This window comes from Oncorhynchus clarkii, chromosome 16 (assembly GCF_045791955.1).
Source record: "Oncorhynchus clarkii lewisi isolate Uvic-CL-2024 chromosome 16, UVic_Ocla_1.0, whole genome shotgun sequence".
NCBI lineage: Eukaryota > Metazoa > Chordata > Actinopteri > Salmoniformes > Salmonidae > Oncorhynchus > Oncorhynchus clarkii.
Window position 1 is genome coordinate 31094614 of NC_092162.1, and position 24923 is coordinate 31119536.

The following is a 24923-nucleotide window of genomic DNA, read 5'->3' on the forward strand; positions in this document are numbered from 1 at the left end:
TCAGGCTGTGCAGGCTGACCGGCATTGTTTGTTTCCTGCTCATCAAGTTGGATAGAGTCAAGGATATGTTTTGCATTATTCTAAAGGCCTACTGCAACACATAGCTTGTTTTCCTTTCTCTTACAATACATTCAATTAGTAATAAAGTAAGTAAAACAGTCCCATAACTGCTTCTTTATACAATGTAAAAGAGAATGGTATCAACCTGCAAGGTCAAATGATTAAACATGAGCACCAACGGTGATAAATAGGCATAACACAAACTCATCTTTACACTATTGTCTTTCTGAATTAAGTCAACCTCTTCACCCTCATTTCACCCTCCAGTTTGGCTTAATTTAAATTTGATTGTGAATTATTGCCCATTCCATCCATTTGTCATTCATTCAGTAGGCTGGCATTGCTTGGTTCAATGGATAGAGTCAAGGATATGTTTTGCATTATTCTAAAGGCCTACTGCAATATGTAGAATGTTTTCGTTTTAATAAATTATGACATATGAGCAGTGTAAAATACAAACATTTAGTAAAAGTCAGGGAAGGAGCAGGACATACAGTGCCTTCGGAAAGAATTCAGACCCCTTGAATTTTTCAAAATGTTATGTTACAGCCTTATTCTAAAATGGATTACATATGATATTTTTCTCCGCAATCTACACACAATATCCTGTAATGATAAATAAAAAACATAAATACCTTATAGACATAAGTTTTCTGAGAGTCAAAATTGAGCTCAGGCGCATCCTGTATCCATTCATCATTCTTGAGATATTTCTACAACTTTATTGGAGTCCACCTGTGGTAAATTCAATTGACTGGACATTATTTGGAAAGGCACATACCTGCCTATTATAAGGTCCCACAGCTGACTGTGCATGTCAGAGCAAAAACCAAGCCATGAGTTCGAAGGAATTGTCCGTAGTGCTCTGAGACAAGATTGTGTCGAGGAATAGATCTGGGGAAGGGCACCAAAATATTTCTACATCATTGAAGGTCCCCAAGAACATAGTGGCCTCCATCATTCTTAAATGGAAGAAGTTTGAAACCACCAAGACTCTTCCTAGAGCTGGCCGCCCGGCCAACTGAGCAATCGGGGGAGAAGGGCCTTGGTCAGGGAAGTGACCAAAAACCCAATGGTCACTCTGACAGAGCTTTAGAGTTCCTCTGTGGAGATGGGAGAACCTTCCAGAAGGACAACCATCTCCACAGCACTCCACCAATCAGGCCATAGTAGAGTGGCCAGACGGAAGCCACTCCTCAGTTAAAGGCACATGACAGCCCGCTTGGAGTTTGCCAAAAGGCACCTAAAGACTCTCAGACCATGAAAAACAAAATTCTCTGGTCTGATGAAACCAAGATTGAACTACTGTCATTATTGAAAGAGATTGTGATATCTCACATTTCAAAATAGGGCTACTTAATGTTAGACCCCTCACTTCCAAGGCAGTTATAGTCAATGAACTAATCACTGATCATAATCTTGATGTGATTGGTCTGACTGAAACATGACTTAAGCCTGTCCTCCTGGTTACACCAGTGACCATATCCCCCGCGCATCCTGCAAAGGCGGAGGTGTTGCTAACATTTACGACGACAAATTTCAATTTACAAAAAAAAAGACTGCGTTTGTCTTTTGAGCTTTTAGTCATCTATGCAGCCTACTCAATCACTTTTTATAGCTACTGTTTATAGGCCTCCTGGGCCGTATACAACGTTCCTTACTGAGTTCCCTGAATTGCTATCGGACCTTGTAGTCATGACAGATAATATTCACATGGAAAAGTCCACAGACCTACTCCAAAAGGCTTTCGGAGCCATCATCGACTTTTCATCGGGTTTTGTCTAACATGTCTCCGGAATCACTGCCACAGTCATACTCTGGACCAGTTTTGTCCCGTGGAATAAATATTGTGGATCTTAATGTTTCCTCATAATCCTGGACTATCGGACCGCCAATTTATTACGTTTGCAATCACAACAAATAATCTGCTTAAAACCCAACCAAGGATCATCAAAAGCAGTGCTAGAAATTCCCAGACAACTCAAAGATTCCTGATTCCCTTCTAGACTCCCTCCACCTACCCAAGGACATCGGAGTATAAAAATTGGTTAACCACCTAACTAAGGAACTAAAGTCTACTTGCGTAATACCCTAGATGCAGTCGCACCCCTAAAAACAAAAAACATTTGTCATAAGAAACTAGCTACCTGGTATACAGAAAATACCCGAGCCCTGAAGATAGCTTCCAGAAAATTGGAACGGAAATGTTGATCCTGTCACGCCCTGGTCTTAGTATTTTGTGTTTTCTTTATTATTTTGGTCAGGCCAGGGTGTGACATGGGTTATTTATGTGGTGTGTTTTGTCTATGGTTTTTCTGTAGATTATGGGATTGTGGTGTAGTATAGTTGTCTAGAAAAGTCTATGGTTGCCTGGAGTGGTTCTCAATCAGAGGCAGGTGTTTATCGTCTCTGATTGGGAACCATATTAAGGCAGCCATATTCTTTGAGTGTTTCGTGGGTGATTGTTCCTGTCTCTGTGTTTGTTTGCACCAGATAGGGCTGTTTCGGGTTTTTCACGTTACGTTTATTGTTTTTGTATTGTTCGTTATCATCTTTATAACCAAGCTGCATTTTGGTCCTCCTCTCTTTCGACAGAAGAAAACCTTAACAGATCCACCCGACTAGCTTGGAAAGACAGTAACGCACAATGTTGAAGAGCCCTCACTGCTGCTCGATTATCCTATTTTTCCAACTTAATTGAGGCGAATAAGAACAATCCCAAATGTATTTTTGATACTGTCGCTAAATAAAAAGCATTTCCATGAGAGGATGGCTTTCACTTCAGCAGTGATAAATTCATGAACTTCTTTGATGAAAAGATCATGATCATCAGAAAGCAAATTAAGGACTCCTCTTTAAATCTGCATATTTCTCCAAAGCTCAGTTGTCCTGAGTCTGCACAACACTGCCAGGACCTAGGATTAAGGGAGACACTCAAGTTTTTTAATCCTATATCTCTTGACCCAATCATGAAAATAGTAATGGCCTCAACACGGGGGCCCCTCAGGGGTGCGTGCTCATCAGTCCCCTCATGACTGCATGGCCTGGCACGAATCCAACACCAACACCATCATTAAGTGCTGTGTGGTGCAAGGACGACAACAACCTCTCTCTCAATGTGATCAAGGCAAAGGAAATGATCGTGGACTACAGGAAAAGGAGGACTGAACACGCCCCCATTCTCATTGACGGGGCTGTAGTGGAGCAGTTTGAGAGCTTCAAGTTCCTTGGCGTCCACATCACCAACAAACTAACATGGTCCAAGGCCACCAAGACAGTCGTAAAGAGGGCACAACAAAACCTATTCCCTCTCCAGAGACGAAAAGATTTGGCATGGGTCCTCAGATCCTCAAAACGTTTTACAGCTGCACCATCGAGAGCATCCTGACGGGTTGCATCACTGCCTGGTATGGCAACTGCTTGGCCTCCGTCTGCAAGGCACAACAGAGGGTAGTGCGTAAGGCCCAAGACATCACCAGGCCAAGCTTCCTGCCATCCAGGACCTCTATACCAGGCAGTGTCAGAGGAAGATCCTAAAAATCCTCAAAGGCTCCAGCCACCCTAGTCCTAGACTGTTCTCTCTGCTACCGCATGGCAAGCAGTAGCAAGTGCCAAGTCTAGGTCCAAGAGGCTTCTATAAACAGCTTCTACCACCAAGCTATAAGACTCCTGAACAGCTAAACAAATGGCAACCCAAACTATTTGCCCCCCCCAAACACCCTCTTCTACGTTGCTGCTACTATCTGTTATCTATGCATAGTCACTTAGTCACTTGCATAGTCACTAATAACTACACCTACAGTGGGGCAAAAAAGTATTTAGTCAGCCACCAATTGTGCAAGTTCCTCCACTGAAAAAGATGAGGCCTGTAATTTTCATCATAGGTACACTTCAACTATGACAGACAGAATGAGGAAAAAAATCCAGAAAATCACATTGTAGGATTTTTAATGAATTTATTTGCAAATCATGGTGGAAAATAAGTATTTGGTCAATTTTATTTTATTTTACCTTTATTTAACTAGGCAAGTCAGTTAAGAACAAATTCTTATTTTCAATGACGGCCTAGGAACAGTGGGTTTAACTGCCTGTTCAGGGGCAGAACGACAGATTTATACCTTGTCAGCTCGGGGGTTTGAACTTGCAACCTTCCGGTTACTAGTCTAACGCTCTAACCACTAGGCTACCCTGTTTATCTCAATACTTTGTTATATACCCTTTGTTGGCAATGACAGAGGTCAAACGTTTTCTGTAAGTCTTCACAAGGTTTTCACAAACTGTTATTTTTTGCCCATTCCTCCATGCAGATCTCCTCTAGAGCAGTGATGTTTTGGGGCTGTTGCTGGGCAACCCGGACTTTCAACTCCCTCCAAAGATTTTCTATGGGGTTGAGATCTGGAGACTGGCTAGGCCACTCCAGGACCTTGAAATGCTTCTTACGAAGCCACTCCTTCGTTGCCCGGGCGGTGTGTTTGGGATCATTGTCATGCTGAAAGACCCAGCCACGTCTATAATCGATGCAGTGCGTATTCGCGAAAAAGGACTGTCCTTGCTCCAATGTGTACCTAACCATAAACATCAATGCCTTTCTTTAAAATCAATATACATTTTTAAACATGCATATTTAGCTAAAAGAAAACCAAGTTAGCAGGCAATATTAACCAGGTGAAATTGTCACTTCTCTTGCGTTCATTGCACACAGGGTATATGCAACAGTTTGGGCCGCCTAATTTGCCAGAATTTTACGTAATTATGACAACATTGAAGGTTGTGCAATGTAACAGGAATATTTAGACTTATGGATGCCACCCATTAGATAAAATACGGAACGGTTCCGTATTTCACTGAAAGAATAAACGTCTTGTTTTCTTACCTGGGAATATTGAAGACTCATGTTAAAAAGGAACCACCAGCTTTCATATGTTCTGAGCAAGGAACTTAAACGTTAGCTTTCTTACATGGCACATATTGCACTTTTACTTTCTTCTCCAACACTTTGTTTTTGCATTATTTAAACCAAATTGAACATGTTACATTATTTATTTGAGGCTAAATTGATTTTATTGGTGTAATATATTAAGTTCAAATAAGTGTTCATTCAGTATTGTTTTTTAAATCGTCCGATTAATCGGTATCGGCTTTTTTTGTTCCTTCAATAATCGGTATTGGCATTGAAAAATCATAATCGGTCGACCTCTAGTACATACCTACACGTATGCTACGGTCACAAGACACAGGCCTCCTTATTGTCCCTAGAATTTCTAAGCAAACAGCTGGAGGCAGGTCTTTCTCCTATAGAGCTCCATTTTTATGGAATGGTCTGCCTATCCATGTGAGAGACGCAGACTCGACCTTTAAGTCTTTATTGAAGACTCATCTCTTTTGTAGGTTCTATGATTGAGTGTATTCTGGTCCAGGGGTGTGAAGGTGAACGGAAAGGCACTGGAGCAATGAACCGCCCTTGCGGTTCCCCTCTCTCCACCAGGATTCTCTGCCTCTAACCCTATTACGGGAGCTGAGCCACTTGCTTACTGGTGCTCTTCCATCCCGTCCCTAGCAGGGGTGCATCACTTGAGTGGGTTGAGTCACTGACATGATCTTCCTGTCCGGGGTTGGCGCCCCCCTCGGGTTCGTGCCGTGGGGGAGATCTTTGTGGGCTATACTCAGCCTTGTCTCGGGTAGTAAGTGATGGTTTGAAGATATTCCTCTAGTGGAGTGGGGCTGAGCTTTGGCAAAGTGGGTGGGGTTATATCCTGCCTGGTTGGCCCTGTCCAGGGGTATCGTCAGACGGGGCCAGTGTCTCCCGTCCCCTCTTGTCTCAGCCTCCAGTATTTATGCTGCAATAGTTTGTGACTGGGGGCTATGGTCAGTCTGTTATTTTTGGAGTATTTCTTCTGTCTTATCCGGTGTCATGTAGGAATTTAAGTATGCTCCCTCTAATTCTCTCGCTCTCCCTCTCCCTCCCGGAGGACCTGAGCCCTGGGACCATGCGTCAGGACTACCTGGTCTGACGACTCGTTGCTGTTCCCAGTTCACCTGGTCGTGCTGCTGCTCCAGTTTCAACTGTTTTACCTGCGGCTATGGAACCCTGATCTATTCACCGAACGTGCTGTTTTCGACACTCTCTCTCTACCACACCTGCTGTCTCTAACTCTTAATGCTCAACTATGAAAAGCCAACTGACATTTACTCCTGAGGTGCTGACCTGTTGCACCCTCTACAACCACTGTGATTATTATTTGACCCTGCTGGTCATCTATGAACGGTTGAACATCTTGGCCATGTACTGTTATAATCTCAACCCGGCACCGCCAGAAAAGGACTGGCCACCCCCTCAGAGCCTGGTTCCTCTCTAGGTTTCATCCTAGGTTCCTGTCTTTCTAGGGAGTTTTTCCTAGCCACCGTGCTTCTACATCTGCATTGCTTGCTGTTTGGGATTTTAGGCTGGGTTTATAGCTCTTTGTGACATTGGCTGATGTAAAAAGGGCTTTATAAATACATTTGATTGATACATTTGATTGATTTGGCCCAAATGCCAAGCGTCACATCTAGAGGAAACCTGGCACCATCCCTACGGTGAAGCAGGATGGTGGCAGCATCATGCTGCGGGGATGTTTCTCAGCGGCAGGGACTGGGAGACTAGTCAGGGTCGAGGCAAAGATTAACGATGAAAACCTGCTCCAGAGTGCTCAGGACCTCAGACTCGGGCGAAGATTCATCTAACAGGACAACGACCCTAAGCACAAAGACAACATAGAACTGGCTACAGGACAAGTCGCTGAATGTCCTTGAGTGGCCCAGCTAGAGCCTGGACTTGAACCCGATCGAACACCTCTGGAGAGACCTGAAAATAGCTGTGCAGCAACGATTCCCATCTAACCTGATAGGATCTGCAGCGAAAAATGGGAGAAACTCCCCAAATACAGGTGTGCCACGCTTGTAACGTCATACCGAAGAAGACTCAAGGCTGTAATTGCTGCCAATGGTGCTTCATCCAAGTTCTTAGTAAAGGGTCTGAATACTTTGTAATTTTTATATATTAGCAAAAAAAAAAAAACTTTTATGGCGTATTGTGTATAGGGAAAAAACTATTTTATCAATTTTAGAATAAGGCTGTAATGTAACAAAATGTGGAACAAGTCAAGGGGTCTGAATACTTCCCGAATGCACTGTAGCTTTTTGGGTGGGGCTGATTTGTTTGTATATACAAAATCAAACTTCAGTGGCCGTTTGCCTATGGCAGTTCTAGCGTTAACAATGCCCTTTCTTGATACTACTATCTAGGCTCTGTCATTACCCAAAGTCTATTGTTATAGACACAGACAATGGGAGACCAATTAAAGTGTCAATGACTATGAATAAAAAGTTGATGGGCCAGAAATAGCTAAGGTTCAATCTCTTTCCTAACTTGACATTAGTCAAAAACTTCTCTGGCAATCCTACTCTAAATGAGAAGGAAAGTTGAAAAATAAGCAGTCGATGATTTGTACTATGTGCTTTCCTTTTTACAATGACAATCACTTAGCACCCCTTTGTTAAATTCCTTTTATGGGTGGACCGAAGTGCTATTGGTCACGCACACAATGGTGGAAGAGGATTCGAGAAGCAGTTTTGCAAAAAACGAGAGGCCTGGGCTGATTTTGATATTAAAGAGAGGAGTGAGAGAGGTGAATGGGGGGATGATTGCGGTCAGACTAACCTCTGTGACCACGTGCGTTCTTCACCACCACAGGGTAGCCCAGCGGTTCCGCTTCATCAATCATCTTGCGGAAGTTCTCGTGTCCTCCTACGAATAACACAAGATACACACGTTACAATTTGTCCAATGATCAAAATCTCTCCATTACCATCTGTGTAGCTCAGTCATTTGACTGTGCAAAATGGGGTGTGTTGCTATAGGAACCATGTTCTGACTTGTGAAGCAAGGAATGATTGCCATTGGGTGAGGATTGTTGTGGGTATGTCATTCTTTGTTCAAGGGATATTTCGGTATTTGGGGTAATTTCCTACTTACCCAGAGTCAGATGAACTCACAAATACCATTTTTATGTCTATGCATGCAGTTCTAAGGAAGTTGAAGGCAGCATATCATTAGCTTACCGCAATTGCTGGAAGTCTATGGGTATCTACTAACCATCTCCTGGGAAATAGACCTAACTTCTCCAAATCTGGGTGGTCGATCATTTATAAAAACTTACAAAGCTATACACAGTAATCAATATTTTATAAATTAGAATGTAATTTCTGATGATTATCAGTAAAATTGACTATCAACTTCCTCATTCACGGACTACTTTGGGTTCTTTTTAGTAGCTAGCTCACTTGCTTATTGGCAAATCATCATAATAACATGATGATTTGCCAATAATAATAACATTTGATGAATCATGTCAGACTTTGAGGTAGTAGAAGAACATTTCTATTCAGAGCCATATTTGTTAGAGACAGAATTTAGGAGGGAGGGGGAATCAGCGGAGTCAGTAGACGAGATAGCAGAAGTTGTGGCGAGACCCTGGTCTGAGGGGGACGGCGGGGCATATCAACCAACAAAGAGTGTTTGTGCTGTGCTGAGTGGGGCTTGATACTCTACATGACCAAAAGTATGTGGAAACTCTTTCAAATTAGTGGACTTGGCTATTTCAGCCACACCCGTTGCTGACAGGTGTATAAAATCGAGCACACAGCAATGCAATCTCCATAGACAAACTTGTCAGTGGAATGGCCTTACTTAAGAGCTCAGTGACTTTCAACGTGGCACGTCATAGGATGCCACTTTTCCAAGTCAGTTTAGAACTGCTCCGGTCAACTGTAAGTGCTGTTATTGTGACATGGAAACGTCTAGAAGCAACAACGGCTTAGCTGCAAAGTGGTAGGCCACACAAGCTCACAGAACGGGAACGGGTGTGCTGAAGCGCGTATAAATCGTCTGTCCCTCGGTTGCAACACTCACTACTGAGTTGTAAACTGCCTCTGGAAGCAACGTCAGCACAAGAACTATTCGTTGGGATCTTGATGAAGTGGGTTTCCATGGCCGAGCAGCCTAAGATCACCATGCAAAATGCCAAGCATCGGCCTGAGTGGTGGAAACGCGTTCTCTGGAGTGATGAATCGCGCTTCATCTGGCAGTCCAACGGACGAATCTGGGCTTGGCAGAAGCCAGCAGAACGCTACCTGCCCCAATGCATAGTGCAGACTATACATTTGGAAGAGGAGGAATAATGGTCTGGTACCGTTTTTCATGGTTCGCGCTAGACCCCTTAGTTCCCGTTAAGGGAAATCTTAATGCTACAGCATACAATGACATTCTAGACGATTCTGTGCTTCCAACATTGTGGCAACAGTTTGGGGAAGGCCCTTTCCTGTTTCAGCATGACAATGCCCCAGTGCAGAAAGTGAGGTCCATACAGAAATGGTTTGTCGAGATCAGTGTAGAAGAATTGACTGGCCTGCACAGTCCTGACCTCAACCCCGTCAAATACTATTGAGATGAATTGGAACGTCGACTGCTAGCCAGGCCTAATCGCACATCATCAGTGCCCGACCTCACTAATGCTCGTGGCTGAATGGAAGAAAGTCCCCGCAGCAATGTTCCAACATCTAGTGGAAAGCCTTTCCCGAAAAGTGGAGGCTGTTATAACAGCAAAATGGGGGTGACCAACTCCACATTAATGTCCATGATTTTTGAATGAGATGTTCGAAGAGCAGGTGTCCACATACTTTTGATCATGTAGTGTATCTACAGCGAAGAGAGCAGCGCACCCAGAGACTAACAAACCGCAAGGACTTTTATGCTTTCATCAAACCTGGATTCTTCGGTCCCAAAAATAAACTGGAAAAAGTAGCCCATACCTGCTGGACCACTGTCTATCGAGTAAGTGACAATACTCTTGCTTGTCCCAGCACACAGTAACAACATTTAAAAGATCTATTAACTTTTGTTTTATAATTTCATTCTGATCAAATTAAATTCTTTCCTGTTATTACATTTTGGCTCTAGCTACTCACAAATAACAACTTAGTTGTTCTTAGTCAATACAGGCTGGTTGCAGTGTTGGTGTTGGAGTAGGCACTGAAGGGCTATAGACTGGGACCAGAAGTCATGCATTCACGTGTTGCTTCTGCCATTCGCCTCAAATATCCCTCGCCCACATGAGTCTACATGGGATTCAAGAAGAAAGAGGATGTAATGGGCCTGTTGTAATTACACTCTGATGATTTAGCTTCACAGACAGATATTGCCAAACTAATTTAGACAAATCACTTTAATAAATGCTGTTTGAACCAGTACAACTTATTTCGTTCCAATTCTGTCAAATCACTGCCATTTTAGTTAATATCTACTATAAGTAATTCATTACAGTATGAGATAGTTGTGTGAATGAAATATAGGAGTCAAGTCAATGTTTCAGTAACATTTGAATATTAAAGGTAGAGACCTATGTAATGACATGACAATCGATGAACCGGCAATTATTTATTTTATACAACACAATACAGATCACTGCACATAATGTAAAATACACAGTATAGACAAGACATTCACACAATTCACAGCAATAAAAAGTAAATATACAATAAAATAGACAGTACAAAGTAGGTATAGCAGTAGTCTAAAGTGAATGGATTTTCTTTTCATGCTAAAGATGCAGACAGATAATGACCAGAGGCTAACAAATGATGTTACAATAAGTGTGTTTGTATTAGGTAGTAGTGCAAGGAGGACCATGTCAGTTGGGGGTGTCAGAATAGCCCCAAGTGTACTTGAATCTTGATGTGTGTGCTGCAATTGTCTATCAGAGTGTTTTGTTACTTGTCGTGTTTATGTGGACCCAAGGAAGAATAGCTAATGGAGATACCAGTAATGACCTCCTCCTTGCTGGGTTTTTGCATGGGGTTATGTTGGCAGCCAAACAACAGCCTCTTCCACAGGATTTGTTTGGGCTCCAAGTATTTGTCCATTCGTCTCTGCAGGGTGATCTCCATCAGGTCATCCCTGAATCTTTGAGCGGTGGGTTGATATATCAGCCGTGCAATCCACTGTTTTGATTGTTTTGGGTAGACAACGTTGGATCTTGGAGTGCCTGAAATGAGGCAAGAGAAGACGATAAACCAGTGAATACAATCTAAACACAAGGAAGTTGTCGTACATATAAAAAATAACATACATCTTGCTTTGCTACATTGCAATCAGGCTGGATGCAGTGGATCAGATTAGTGCAGTGATTGACGTAGTGTATATCCACTACATATACAAAAGTATGTGGACACCCCTTCAAATTAGTGGGTTCGGCTATTTCAGCCACACCCGTTGCTGAAAGGCGTATAAAAATCGAGCACACATCCATGCAATCTCCATAGACAAATATTGGCAGGAAAATGGCTCAGTGACTTTCAACATGGAACCGTCAAATTTCTGCCCTGCTAGAGCTGCTCCAGTCAACTAAGTGCTGTTATTGTGAAGTGGAAACGTCTAGGAGCAACCATTGGCTCAGGCGCGAAGTGGTAGGCCATACAAGATCACAGAACGGGACCGCCAAGTGCTGAAGCTCGTAGTGCATAAAAATCGTTAGTCCTCGGTTACAACACTCACTACAGAGTTTCAAACTGCCTCTGGAAGCAACGTCAGCACAAGAACTGTTCGTCGGGATCTTCATGAAATGAGTTTTCATGGCCAAGCAGCCGCACACAAGCCTAAGATCACCCCGTGCAATGCCAAGCGCCAGCTGGAGTGGTGTAAAGCTCCCCACCATTGGACTCTGGAGCAGTGGAAACGCGTTCTCTGGAGTGATGAATCACGTTTCACCATCTGGCAGTCTGACGGACGAATCTGGGTTTGGCGGATGCCAGGACGCGACCTTCCCGAATGCATAGTGCCACCTGTAAAGTTGGGGCTGTTTTTCAAGGTTCGGGCTAGGCCACATTTGTTCCAGTGAAGGGATATCTTAAAGCTACAGCATACAAGCACATTCGAGACGATTCTGTTTTTCTAACTTTGTGGCAACAGTTTGGGGAAGGCACTTTCCTGTTTCAGCATGACAATGGTTTGTCGAGATCGGCGTGGAAGAACTTGACTGCACAGAGCCCTGACCTCAACCCCATCAAACACCTTTGGGATGAATTGGAACGCCGACTGCTAGCCGGGCCTAATCACCCAACATCAGTGCCTGACCTCACTAATGCTCTGGTGGCTGAATGGAAGCAAGTCCCCACAGCAATGTTCCCACATCTAGTGGAAAGCCTTCCCAGAAGAGTGGAGGCTGTTATAGCAGCAAAAAAGAGGGAACCAACTACATATTAACTCCCATGATTTTGGAATTAGATTTTCATACTTTTGGTCATGTCGCACACTAGAAAAGGGGAGCCTCTGAGCACACTTGAAAGGGAGCACCATCCCCCAGAGAAACCCCCCCACTTTCCCCAAATCAACCAAACTATCCTGGAGGGGCTACCTGTCCTTTTGTTAGAATAAATCTGTCTAGACAGGCCAATGATTGCATTACCATCCCAATATGACAAAAGAAGTGCCAAAAAGTGTAAACCAGAACATTGATGGCATATTTTGAGTACCTACCAACAACTGTTGAGGCTTGTCCTCTATTCTGGTTCTGAATGCGATGTTACTTCAGCAGACATGGAGTCCGTTCCTTGTGGACAGTCCACAGCAGTCACGTCATCTATCTCAACTTTAGTTAAAAATAAAGGAAAAGGGTACAGGAAATGTTGGTATTCATAAGCAAACGAGAACACATTTGAAGAAAGCCATAATAGCTGTTTTGTTATTGTGGCATGCTGTCACCTATTACATAGCTAACACCATAAAGTCAAGCCAATTCATTTGTTTCTAAAGCATGTGGAAATTGTATAATTAGGTGGAAAGTGTTTAAATCAATTTGAATAATGATTAAAATAATGGCACCACACAATTTTTTATAATGAAAGGACATCACATAGTTTTGTGAATTTTAAGTTGTTTTGTTGTACTCAGCTATACTTTGGCTTTGAGAGGAGGGCATTCCATTAAATGTAATGGATGACATGGACAGTTTATCCACAAGACAATTGACAGGCCTATCACATTTTATCATGAGAACAGCTAGCTCCTACTCAATCAATCAGATACTGTTAGATCATCATCACACTTACCCCATTCTACTTTGTTCTGGCGTGCGTAGAATGACCACTGTATGCGTCAGGAAACGTCTCATCTTATGGCTCGTCAGTTCATCCTCTAAAAAAATAGCTACAACCTTTGAGGTCCTTGGTCAGCGTTGTCTATATTCACGGCAACTAGCCATAGTTTAAATTAGTCCGGATTATTCAATGGAAGTTTGTGAAAGATTATAGCCGACCACTTCCTTGGTTTGTTATTGCAAACTTTTACAGCATACCCACAAACCATTTTCAATATTGGACTAGTGATGGTAGTCCGTTGATGTAACCCAAGTCTCACCACACTCTACTTACTACATGTGCTAGCTAGCTGTCAAGGTAACGTAAACTAGCCAATAGCGTGAAAATACTTCCAGCAGTGTCAAGAATATTCACAGTCATGGCTGCTACTATAGTTTTGGACTGTTGATGTACTCTTGTTCTTCTGTGGGTTTTACAATTGATGTTCTCTTCTCACACGTTGCCTACTTGATATCTAGCTAGCAAACTTGTTCAAAACTGCCGCTGTCCCGACGTCTCAGCTGGCCAGCTCACACACAGCCCATCCTTGCCCACCGTCACAGCGGATTAATAAAATGCGTAGTTAGGAGAAAATAGTTCCAAAAATAAATAACTATAATTAAAATTTTACAATTTCATATATACTTAGAGTACAAAGTGCTAATTTCCCTGCTTTTAAGAGAAGATAGCTAGTAGATATCCATAGACTTCCAGCAATTGCGCTAAAATAACGATATGCTACCTTCAACTTGCACGCATACACATAAAAATGGTATCCATGAGTTAGTCTTTCTCTCCGTAAATAGGAAATTATCCAAAATACCGACGTATACTTTTAATACTTGGTTGTTCTGCCGTCTCTGACTTTTCATATGACTATATCTAGTAATACATCAAATTCAATTGACCAGCAGGACAATTTCTGACATTTAAACGCCATCTGGAGAGCGAAATCTGCTTAGTTTTGCTGTCTGGGCCTGAACTAATGTGGAATATTGAACACTGCAATTTTTGGGTGCTCTCTGTCTGTGGTCTGGCCTTTTGACAGAAGACCAGATGTGAGCTGCCCTGCACATGCCTTCTCCAAAAAGCACACGTCCACACTCTGCTGTGAGACAGAGCGAAAGAGAGCAGCAGCAAATGTCAGGCCCAGCTCTACCACGTCACCGGCTGCTACGGCAGGAGAGCCAGAGGAGGTTAGGGGCAGCAGGGAGGGATTTTTTTATTGTCCAAGTCATGATGGTTGGTGGAGGGGCGTGTTACATAAACACCCCGGCCTCTTTGTAGTCTGAGGAGTGTTAGGTTGCCCTCACCAAAATACAAAGCACTAGATTTCTGCAGTGGCACTAAATATATTAAAATACACCTTTCCTCTCTGCTTTGGTTTAGTCTTAAGACAAAATAAAAACACAGCAAGTGTGGTTTTGGCTTACAGGCCTCGTTGCCTGCCTGTATTATTCCACATCCTGCTTTGTCCAAAGTAGAGAAGTCAGAGATTCCAGGCAAAATGTGACAAATATTTTTTTTAGAGTGTTTGAGAAAGTGATGATGACAGAGGGGACTGGATGGGTCAAATGCTTTTTATTTTATGATGCATTCTTAAGATCAACTAGTGTTAGCATATTTGCTAGCTACATGGCCATGTGAAGAGGGGTGCTGAGACATTTGGGGGGGGCTAATAAAGGCCCAGTGGACTACTTTTTTGAAAAAATATGTTTTTCTTTCATTTATAATGATTTGTCAGGGGGTGCTGTAGCACCCTCAGCACCCCTACTTCATGTGGCTATGGCTAGCTAGCTAAGGAGTGCTTAAGTGGTTAGCTAGCTTGGAGGAAGTATTTAGTGTTGTGCGCATTGGGTCTGTGCACTTAGCTAACTACCATCCCATAGCCTACATTGCATATGAAGTGTGACTGGTTCACCATGGATTTACGGAGAAAATGCCCTCTTTTCTCATTTTATTTTTTGGGCTACCCCAAGTGGGGTTTGTGCTCTCTGATTGGATCAAAGTCAAGTTTTTGGCCACTGACGAGCCTTGCTAGGTTCGTCTCTACCGGGTCGGCCCACAGCAGGTACCGCTTTTGTTCAAGCAAGAGAAGGAACGGCCTCCCACTGTGATAAGTACTTTTCTGCAGTCTATCAGCAGTGAGATTCTCGGTGTGTTTCATACTTTACCCACTCGACCAGACTCCGGTCTCTTGGGTGACTTAAGTTAATCCTGGTTGTAGAACTTTGTAAGGACACTCTCAGACCAACTCAAGTGCATTCAAAAGCATGATTGGCATATATCCAATACAAGAATACACCGAATTCATACACTGGATTTTCTAAGCTCAGGAATCAGGAATAATATGACCAAGCTTAGTAGCTCACCGTAGGAGAAGGTGTCAGGGAGTGGGACCCCATGGCCGGCCAGCTCCTGGAAGGTCCAGAACTTGTTGACGCAGTTGAGGATGGCCTGGGGCCGGTTGACCAGCCGGCAGCCCATCTTTTCCAGGTGGCGTAGCACTGTGATGTCGCTGTCCGACTGCACCCAGGGGGTGGGGACTCGCACCACCGCCACCTGAGGGTAGGACGTCACCACCTCCTGCTCGACCCGCAGACCTGGAGAGGGAATGAGAGAGAGTGAGAGGAGAGAGACAAAATAGGTTTTTAGCGTGAAATATTCCAAATGTCACATTTCACATACCGTAAAGATTTAAATGAAATGCAGTCTCAAATTTCCGCCTGTCCCTTTTTATTAGCCGGGCAACGGCACACTTTTCATCAAATAAGAGACTGTTTCAAATAAACAAGGTTTAATAATGTTTGATTTGTTACATTAAATAATTCAGTAATGACTTAAAAAAATATGAAAATCATCTGTTTTTATCGCCATTAGCTGCTAACAGCTGAGAACGGCTAGCTAACTTGCAAGCACAAAAACAGTCACAACTTCGGAAGTACGGAACCCTAGAAATCAGATGATCGCCCTTTTGTGGTCACTTTAACAATGTTTACATATCTTACATTACTCATCTCATATGTATATACTGTATTCTATACTATCTACTGTGTCTTAGTCTATGCTGCTCTGACATTGCTCATCCATATATTTATATATTCTGAATTCCATTCCTTTACTTAGATTAGTGTGTATTTGGGATTTGTTGGGAAGTTGTTAGGTATTACTTGTTAGATATTGCTGCATTGTCGGAACTAGAATCACAAGCATTTCGCTACACCCGCAACAACATCTGCTAAACACCTTGTATGTGACAAATACATTTTGATTTGAAGTAAGAATTGACAAAAATGTACAGTCAGAGGAGAATAATTATGGTCAAGAAAAGTTTGATATTTTTTAATAGAGGCATACTAATACAAAAGAAACATGACCGCGTGTAAATGATAACACATTAGTGCACGAAATGAAGAAATGTATTAAAATGCTGGAAGTGAAGGCTGGAATTAAACAATTAACTATGCAAATTAGTAAAAACTGTGCACATTAAAGAAATAGATGCCTGGCTCAAATAGAAGCCTGTCTCTAATAAGCGCTTGTTGTGTTCAATGATTTAAGTAAATAAACGCCCTGGCTATTAATTTAAGTTTTATGGTAGTTTCATATAGACATCATTGGATATTATTGATTAATCATATGAACAGTCTACACTTTCACTAATGTCAAGAGAACATATTTCATTGATAACATTTTGCAGATCAACTCTGGTAGCTACAGTGGCTTGCATGTATCGCACAACAACCAGACAACCTAAAAGTAGCGTCTGTTTAGAACGTTCTTGCCACCAGTCCCTCCCATCAGTCCCTCACATGTCACATTAGCATCCCACAAACAACCCCAGAAATCTGTTCCCACAGCACCAACACGTAGGCCTAGACAAGTTGTGAGTGGATCCTGCTGTGTTTGATAATGACGCAGGGCCAGTCATTATCGAGCTGCTCTGGATGTGTGAGCTCTGAGCTGGCCCTGTGTAGCAGAGGTGTGGGTCCAGGCAGGGTAGCCTAGTGGTGTTAGTGCTTCAGTTGGACTGGGTCCGGCCCGTGTCGCTTACTCACATCACACCCTGCTCACATCCACATGCTCCCTGTGGCACTGCCAACTTCTCTGGCCTCAAGGCCAAGAGTCATCGCCCCCAGAGGAGCACAGATCCCCAGCAGTATACTTAATACAGCTTATAGTTCAGTGCTTTCTCCCAATATAGGAAGGTATAAGCACATTTATTTCAACAGGGAGTCCCATTGAGACAAATGCCCAGCATTTTACACATTAGAATACAAACAACAGTTAAAATACACAATCTAAAACACAATCATAGATACCATCTACATCTCTCAGCTACCAGATCTATAGTAAATACCTTAAAATGCCTGAGCGGCACCAGAACACCCCATTTCAACAAGCTATGCAGAACCAACCCTGCAAACATGTTTTATAACTCATGTAGCCAGTCTTAAGCCTGGGAGATTGACTGAACCTAAATACACATAAGAGCTCTCTACAATCATACACGCAAGAGGTGCTACCAGCACCTATTCTCTGATAGATTTTGCACCAAATTTGTTTAAAGTATACAAGAGATCGGCTATAAATAGCTATCTATAGATTGCATACATATGTGTATTGATATTGACATAGTTTGCGTGTTTGAACGTTGTTATGCTCAAGGTTACATTCTCACTGTGAGATTTTAACATGGCCGATTTATTAAGGCCGATTTCAAGTGTTCATAACAAATCGGTAATCTGCATTTTTGGATGCCGATTGTGGCCGATTACATTGCATTCCACGAGGAAACTGCGTGGCAGGCTGACCACCTGTTACGCGAGTGCAGCTAGGAGCAGCTAGGAGTAAGTTGCTAGCTAGCATTAAACTTAACTTATAAAAATTAATGACCAAAGGCTCGTATTTCTGTGTTTATTATATTATAATTAAGTCTATGATTTGATAGAGCAGTCTGACTGAGCGGTGGTAGACGGCAGCAGGCTCGTAAGCATTCATTCAAACTTCAAACTGATGCTTGAGAAGTCACAGAAAGAAGGAAGGAGATGGGCCATTTTTGGTTCAAACGATGGTCAGAGATAAATGCAGCAGGACAATAGAAAAGGATGGAGATGTATGCATAAAGAACTGCAGGGGAGGTGGGGAGAAGTGTGTGTATGTGGCAGGGGATGAGTCAGAAGTGGAAAGTGTTTGTTTAGGAATAACCCTGCCTGTCCCCCCCTCCTCTCACTCTCAGTATTCAATTGGGGAATTCACTCACTGCATGCACCCCCCCCCCCCCATTCATACTGGTTTGATTGTGCAGCCGTTATGTGAGCCATGCTACAATGAAGTATCAAAGGACACTGGCCAAGACAGTATTCGGTGTCCACATCACTTGTGTCGGTTTCCAAGGCAACTACACAGGTCACATGGAAAAACCCTGATGAATCTGTTCGCATCCAGTGCGCTCATAGTACTGTCAGACAGTCATTTTGAAAACATTTACAAAATGTTCTTATAACCCTCTATTCCCTTTGGCAGAAGGACCATTCGGGCATATAGTGTTTCCAATTTCTAGTGACAAAATGATGTTTACGGCCAACTAATCTACCAGTCATCTTTCCGTGTGCAGGGCCTTCCGTCCCCACGGGTGTTGAACTGTGTGTTATTTTTGTTGTGTCTGACAGGGCTGACTGGCTCCATAACTGCTGAGTGGGGGGCTCCCATCCCGCTCTGGCATTCTGTGCATTCCGCCGTGATGTCACAATAAGGCTGGGCTGACATGCCAACACTCAACGAGCTTTGCCAGCCCTGGCCACAGCATTGGCACGGGCCAGGCGGGCACCACTTCCTCTGGGGAAAGGGTGGGTGACTGGCTGGCTGGACACTGGTCTTGTCTAGCGACAATACAGCCACGTAGCCGACACAAACACACACACACACATTAAACTGTGATTTTCAGCTGTTGTCAGATGGTGTGTGGACTTTTGCAATGTTTATGTGAGAAATTACCATGCATTGTTGCATTCCAAATATGTAGGGACTGGGCCTATTAAGCAATTGTATACAATCATTTAGAGAATAACCTATTGAGTTATTCCTTGCAAGAGTCTGTCTCTTGTTAGAACTACTATGTGATTTGCTCATCTCCAATAATAATCAACATCTCAGTTGATGTTCTTTATCACAATATGTGCTATAGTAGGTTATTTATTGTACTTCAGGTCTATTTAGCTGAAAACGCCCTCAATCACACACTGTGATTAGGCTGCTACTGAATGTGCTGCTGCTGGCCCTGTCAGCAAGGATCAAGCTGGACCAAAGGAAGTGTGCAGAACTGTTTTGCTCGCAAGGGGAGGGGTATGGATGTGGGTACGCAGAACCATGAGCCTCTTTTTTGTGGCCCCTATCCCCATCAAAATTGCCCATCCCTAATGTAACCCAACCAATACCATACTAATGCATCAGCTGATGGCGTACGGTGTATGTCATTTAATTTCATGGGCCAGGTTTCAATCCTAACTGGTTGGTATTGACAACAACGCCTCATGTGTTCTTAGGCAGGATTTGAAGTGACATTAAGATGTGTTTTGTGACACACAGGGACGGCTTCGCCTATGCACTGTCTGATTGATTGGAGAGGACAGCATCCATGAGGTAGTGAGTGTTTCCCTTGGTATAATAACCATTAATGCCCTGCGGCCTCATATCTATCTAGAACTATGTAAACTGCTTTGCCAAATACAGAGTCCTAATATGCAAATGCACCTTTTCCCATCACTTGAGAGCAAGCAAATGAGTTGTCGTGACACAGCTCGCTACAGTGGGAGAGGAATTATCAGTCTTTGACCGCCAGGGCGTTATTACATCACAAGATTTTAAAAAAGAAACTCATAAAAACTGATAATCTCTCCCTGACCTGCCATGTCAACTAGCATACGACCTTAGTGTACCCTTCAACACTTTATTAAATAGGCTAAAAGTGTTGTAAACAAAAAGATAACATGAAAGTAGCTTATTTCTTTCTATATCTGTTTATAAAGGAAGGATTAAACACATATCAACCTATATGCATTTCACTTCCAAATTCAGAAAATGGGGATCATTACCCAAGCTAAATACAGCCGAATGCTGACATTATATTGGGAGACAAGTGAATTATCCATTCAACTTCAGCCATAGGCTAATAAAGAGAGGTGAAATGCTACACTGACTTCTCTGTTCCATTCTAAAAACCAGCTGAACCTATTCTTCAGGCGACTTGGTGTTTCCTCACACTTTGCTCTTTGCCATTTCCAAGGCACGTTTGTCCTTCATTGAATACAAGATTTTACAACTGACAATGTCTTGGGAAATAGGCTATTCCTATTTATCAAATTATTTTAGTTTAAGCTAAAACAATTGAGCTAAAACGGCCTTGTCAAAAGCAGAAGTGTTCATATGCCCACATGGGAAAGCTGTTATAGTTCAGCATAGTTCGTCAATTGGGAGTCTTTCCTCAGTGTTCGATGCCAAGATTAGGATTAAAGAAAGATAGAGAATTCCATCCTTGGTCTATTAATGATGCATCTTGTCTCACATCATATGACTGCTGGTGGAAAATCACAATGTGTTAAATTGGCCATCGCTCATGAGATCCTATGTCCTATTGCCTTTTCTATAATATTATGGACATGTTATATTTGTCTAGCATTGACAAGTGTGTTTGTGTGGCCTCCACAAGGAAGGCCAAATAATAATTAATCAATTCATAACCTGTCTTCCTCGTGCACAACTCTTTATTTCTGAATCATGGGATGTGAGATTCCTTTGGATGACCATTGGGTTTGGCAGTGGACATAATAATAATAATAATAATTTGGTGGGTGCTTCTATATGTACCATTTCCATATATTTGTCCTATTTGGAAATGTGTTTTTTGCATATCCCAACTCCCCCTGAGACACCCTAGGACAGTGGGGTCAAGGCCAGAGTCTGCCGTTATCAACGTCAGTGTCAGAGGAAGGCCCAAAACATTGTCAAAGTTTCCAGGCCACAGACTGTTCTCTCTGCTACTTAATTTAGTTTTATAATAATCTCATAATGATCCACCTGAACTGTGGGTTTCACAGGGTTGATGGGATTGGTTGAATGGCTTAGTGTGAAAAATGGTTTAGTGTGACCTAAAGCTGCCATTATGGCCAAACTCTCCAATGGCCGTTAATCTGTGATGTCAACACTAACGACTAAAGCCATATATGTAGATCTGGGGCCAGCTGGGATTAGAGGGCAGGCCCTACAGGACACAACCCTGCTCCAGTTGTAGCTCTGGCTAACCTAGACAGCTGTCTATTTCCCTACCTATCTAGGCCAATAGTCCTACCCTCCCTTCCTCCTGGGTTTCTCACAGATTATCCAGCATTGAAGACTATCTACCAATTAGGCCATTGTTGGCCTGCTATGACTACATTCCCACAAACATCTATTTATTTTCTGACTCCTTGCCAATGACAAACTGAGTGGTTTTGACCATTTTTATAACATAATGATGATGTAGGTTGTGTACATCGTTAGCCTATCTTGTTTAAACTGTTGTAGAGTAGCACAATCGACACGTAGCCTACGTGGAGGATTAGGAGAGAGTACACTGGTTAACAGATTGGACGTGCTCCATTACAGGTGAAGAAAAGGCTTTGGATTTGGATGCCGTTCCCAATCTCACTGCCACATTTCAAAGAGACAGCTCCCCCTCCCCACCTCCAGGTCTGAGTCAGCTTGCCCCCTCCCCCTCTCCAGTCAATGCCAACATGTAAGATGTGCTATAAAACAGCCTGCCACTTCATTGAGCTAAATGCCCCCCTCCCAAGCTCCTGTCTCACTACAAAATTCCAAGGGTCTCTTGTTCTTCCAATATGAACCTTCATAACTACAAATCAAACAAAGCTCATTGAATCAACCAACCCAGGATATGACAATTAAAGCGCCGTTTTTGGACAAGGATTCTAATATTCTTGTCCAAAAAGACTCCACCAATTTACCTTTCCACATTGTTCACATAAAACACATTTATTTTATTATTTATTTAACTAGGCAAGTCAATTGTGTGCCGCCCTATAGGACTCCCGTTCATGGCCGGTTGTGATACAGCCCGGGATCAAACCAGGGTCTGTAGTGACACCTCTAGCACTTAGATGCAGTGCCTTGGAGCCCCAAAATTCAAAGAATAAAAGCATAAATTAGTTTGTGTATGCTAAACTGCTTATATTAATGATGCCCAATAGTTTGTTTTATTATCAGTTAGTGATAAACTTGTAACTATTGTTTTACTTGTTCCACCAGCCATCAGTGCTCCAGTCTGTGTTCTGATGCCTCTGTGCCTGTTGTCCCTGCATGCAAATGCCTCGTAACAAACCCAATTTCTACTATGTATTAGCAACTGTTGGCTCGTGCATGACAAAAGAGAAGGCAGCTAAGAATTAAACAATCAAGCTAGCTAAACCCACTACAAACGTCACTTAGCTAATTACAAATCATTGAAAAGTGCACTACGTCCTCTGCTAAAGTTACAGCTTAAATGCTTCCGTTTAATTCGGGAGAGTTAGCATAGCTTTGCTGGCCCATGAAGAATAGCCTGTATAGCCCTAGCCTACATTGCTAGCTAGCCACTCTCTTTGTATTGCGATGCGCTTTTCACAACAACTATCTAGCATAACGTTAGCTGGCCAATTATTCTACGGCCTCCTGTACATAGATAGCTATGTAGCTAGCAAAGTACTGTACATCTCACCTCCGGATTTGGTATCGTGGAGTTGAGTATGGCTTTGTATATAGCCAATATTATCGCAGTGTTTACTCCTACGCATATTTCCTATTTGATAAAGTAGCTATTCCATGTAGCTATTGTTTTGCCTTGGCATCATTCATGCAGTATCCCCGTGTGAGTGACAACTCAAGGCTGTCTGGAAACTGGGTTAGGCGGTCACCGTCACACTGTTAGCTAGCTAACCAGCAGCTCGCGCTGGGAAGCTGTGTGTGTGCTGCTTGCCCGAACAATACCGTCTACTGCAAAACTTGGATAGTGGATACACTAACTTAACACTGAAACACATCCAATAATAGACAACAAAAATACACGATTCAACCCCAATTCAAAACAGTAAATCGTATATATAACTATATATGACTATTGTCTTACGCTAGTGCATGTACAACTTCAAATCTAGTGATACTTGCCTAATTGTCCCTCGCTGATGGTGAGCACGATTTGGTCCATGAGAAGAGAGCGGAATTCAACATCCTCCTCGGAGCATCGCTGTTTCAGAGCCCGAAGGATCTGAACTTGCGGATACTCCTGATGGATACGCCGGTCAGTCACAAACCAAACTCGAGAACACATGTTTATATCGAACTGTGTCGTGCCGATTAAAACAATTGTAGTGAATACACAGCTGTGGCCAAGGGGGCGGCGGGCGAGCTAGTAGGATCCTAGTCAGAGCGAAGGGAAAAATAAAGATGCTCACACAATAGAGTGCAGCTACACGAACAAGCAATGTGGAGGGGGAAAAGCAAATACCACGATTGAGTCTGTTCGTTTAAATGGAGTCGACTAATTACTCGATTTCTACTTGCGTCCCTTCATTTGCAGGCCGTTATTCCTGGTCCCATCCGATCCAACATCCCGCTGAATCATAAGCACCACAAGACAAAGGCTGTGTAACTCCACTACACTGTTTATAAGGGCGTTCTCATCTATATCAGCATGTATTATCTTCTACAAACAATACTTGTAGCAGTATTAGCTATGGCTCCTTGCACTTGCAGCCCTTTAGGGCAAACAAAGCTTGTGCAGTATTGCTTCGAATCCTCCGCTCATCGAATTCAACAGCTAGGCCTGCTATCCAGTGAACGTGGGAGCCGCTTGGCTGAAAAACACAATTGTGGTAGCTGTATGATTATCGAAAAAAAGAAGGCTGCTGCTTGTATACCCACGCTTGTTTGGTCTGATTGATTAGCTGTTGGCGGAATGGACCTGTACGGCTATCCACGAGGATCGGGTGCTGAAAAGGTGCACGTTTGTTTCCAGTTCTGCGTTTTTCTTCAAGCACGCCCTTCGTTTACAACAAAATTGTCCGCGTTCCCCGAAAATAGATGGAGAATGATAATCGAGTTTATGTCATCATACCGACCAATCGCAGCTTGTCAACCAACGGGCGCATTAATAGGTGCATTCGTTTTAGCTCGCTCATGACACTGAATGGGCCGAGTTCGTGTATTTTAGACAATTGGATTGGTTCTAAAATGAACCCCGGGGCGCCGGACGAGAACGAATGTACCCGGGGTTATTGTCCAATCAGGAGGCTGATGCTGCGGAGGCTCGCAAAGCATGTGTGCGGATGAGAATGCGTGATTTAACATAGGGGTGTGACCAACGAGGGCGCGCGGATGCGGTGATACACTGCATGTCACGAGGGGGGAGTACCACGAGATCGCGCATAACCCAAACCGGTTCATACCGGGTGCTGCGTGGAGGGTTGGTCAAACTAACGGCTCCGTCTTCATGTTGTGATGCTGAAATAAATGCCAGAAATTATAACATATCTTAAACAATCGTATGGCCAAAATGGGTTTCTTAGCCTGTAGCCTAATCGAAACATTGATCGACAGCCTACATTATAACGGTCCGCAGCATATTTAGCTCCGCAAAAGCAATGTAATATCCGAAGAAGGGC

At 43.0% G+C, this 24923-nt stretch overlaps 1 protein-coding gene across 1 annotated transcript in view; it reads right to left on the reverse strand.

The window, feature by feature from the left end:
- The window catches only part of LOC139368314 (beta-citrylglutamate synthase B-like), a 37013-nt gene extending 12689 nt beyond the window's left edge, over positions 1-24324 (reverse strand). The window contains exons 1-3 of the mRNA XM_071107063.1: positions 23428-24324; positions 15603-15833; positions 7760-7846 (exon numbers count right to left, since the gene is read on the reverse strand). Of these exons, the coding sequence (XP_070963164.1) occupies positions 7760-7846; positions 15603-15833; positions 23428-23590 (481 nt within the window). The 5' untranslated portion in view covers positions 23591-24324. The remainder of the gene's footprint in view (positions 1-7759; positions 7847-15602; positions 15834-23427) is intronic.
- Between the last annotated feature and the right edge of the window lie 599 nt (positions 24325-24923).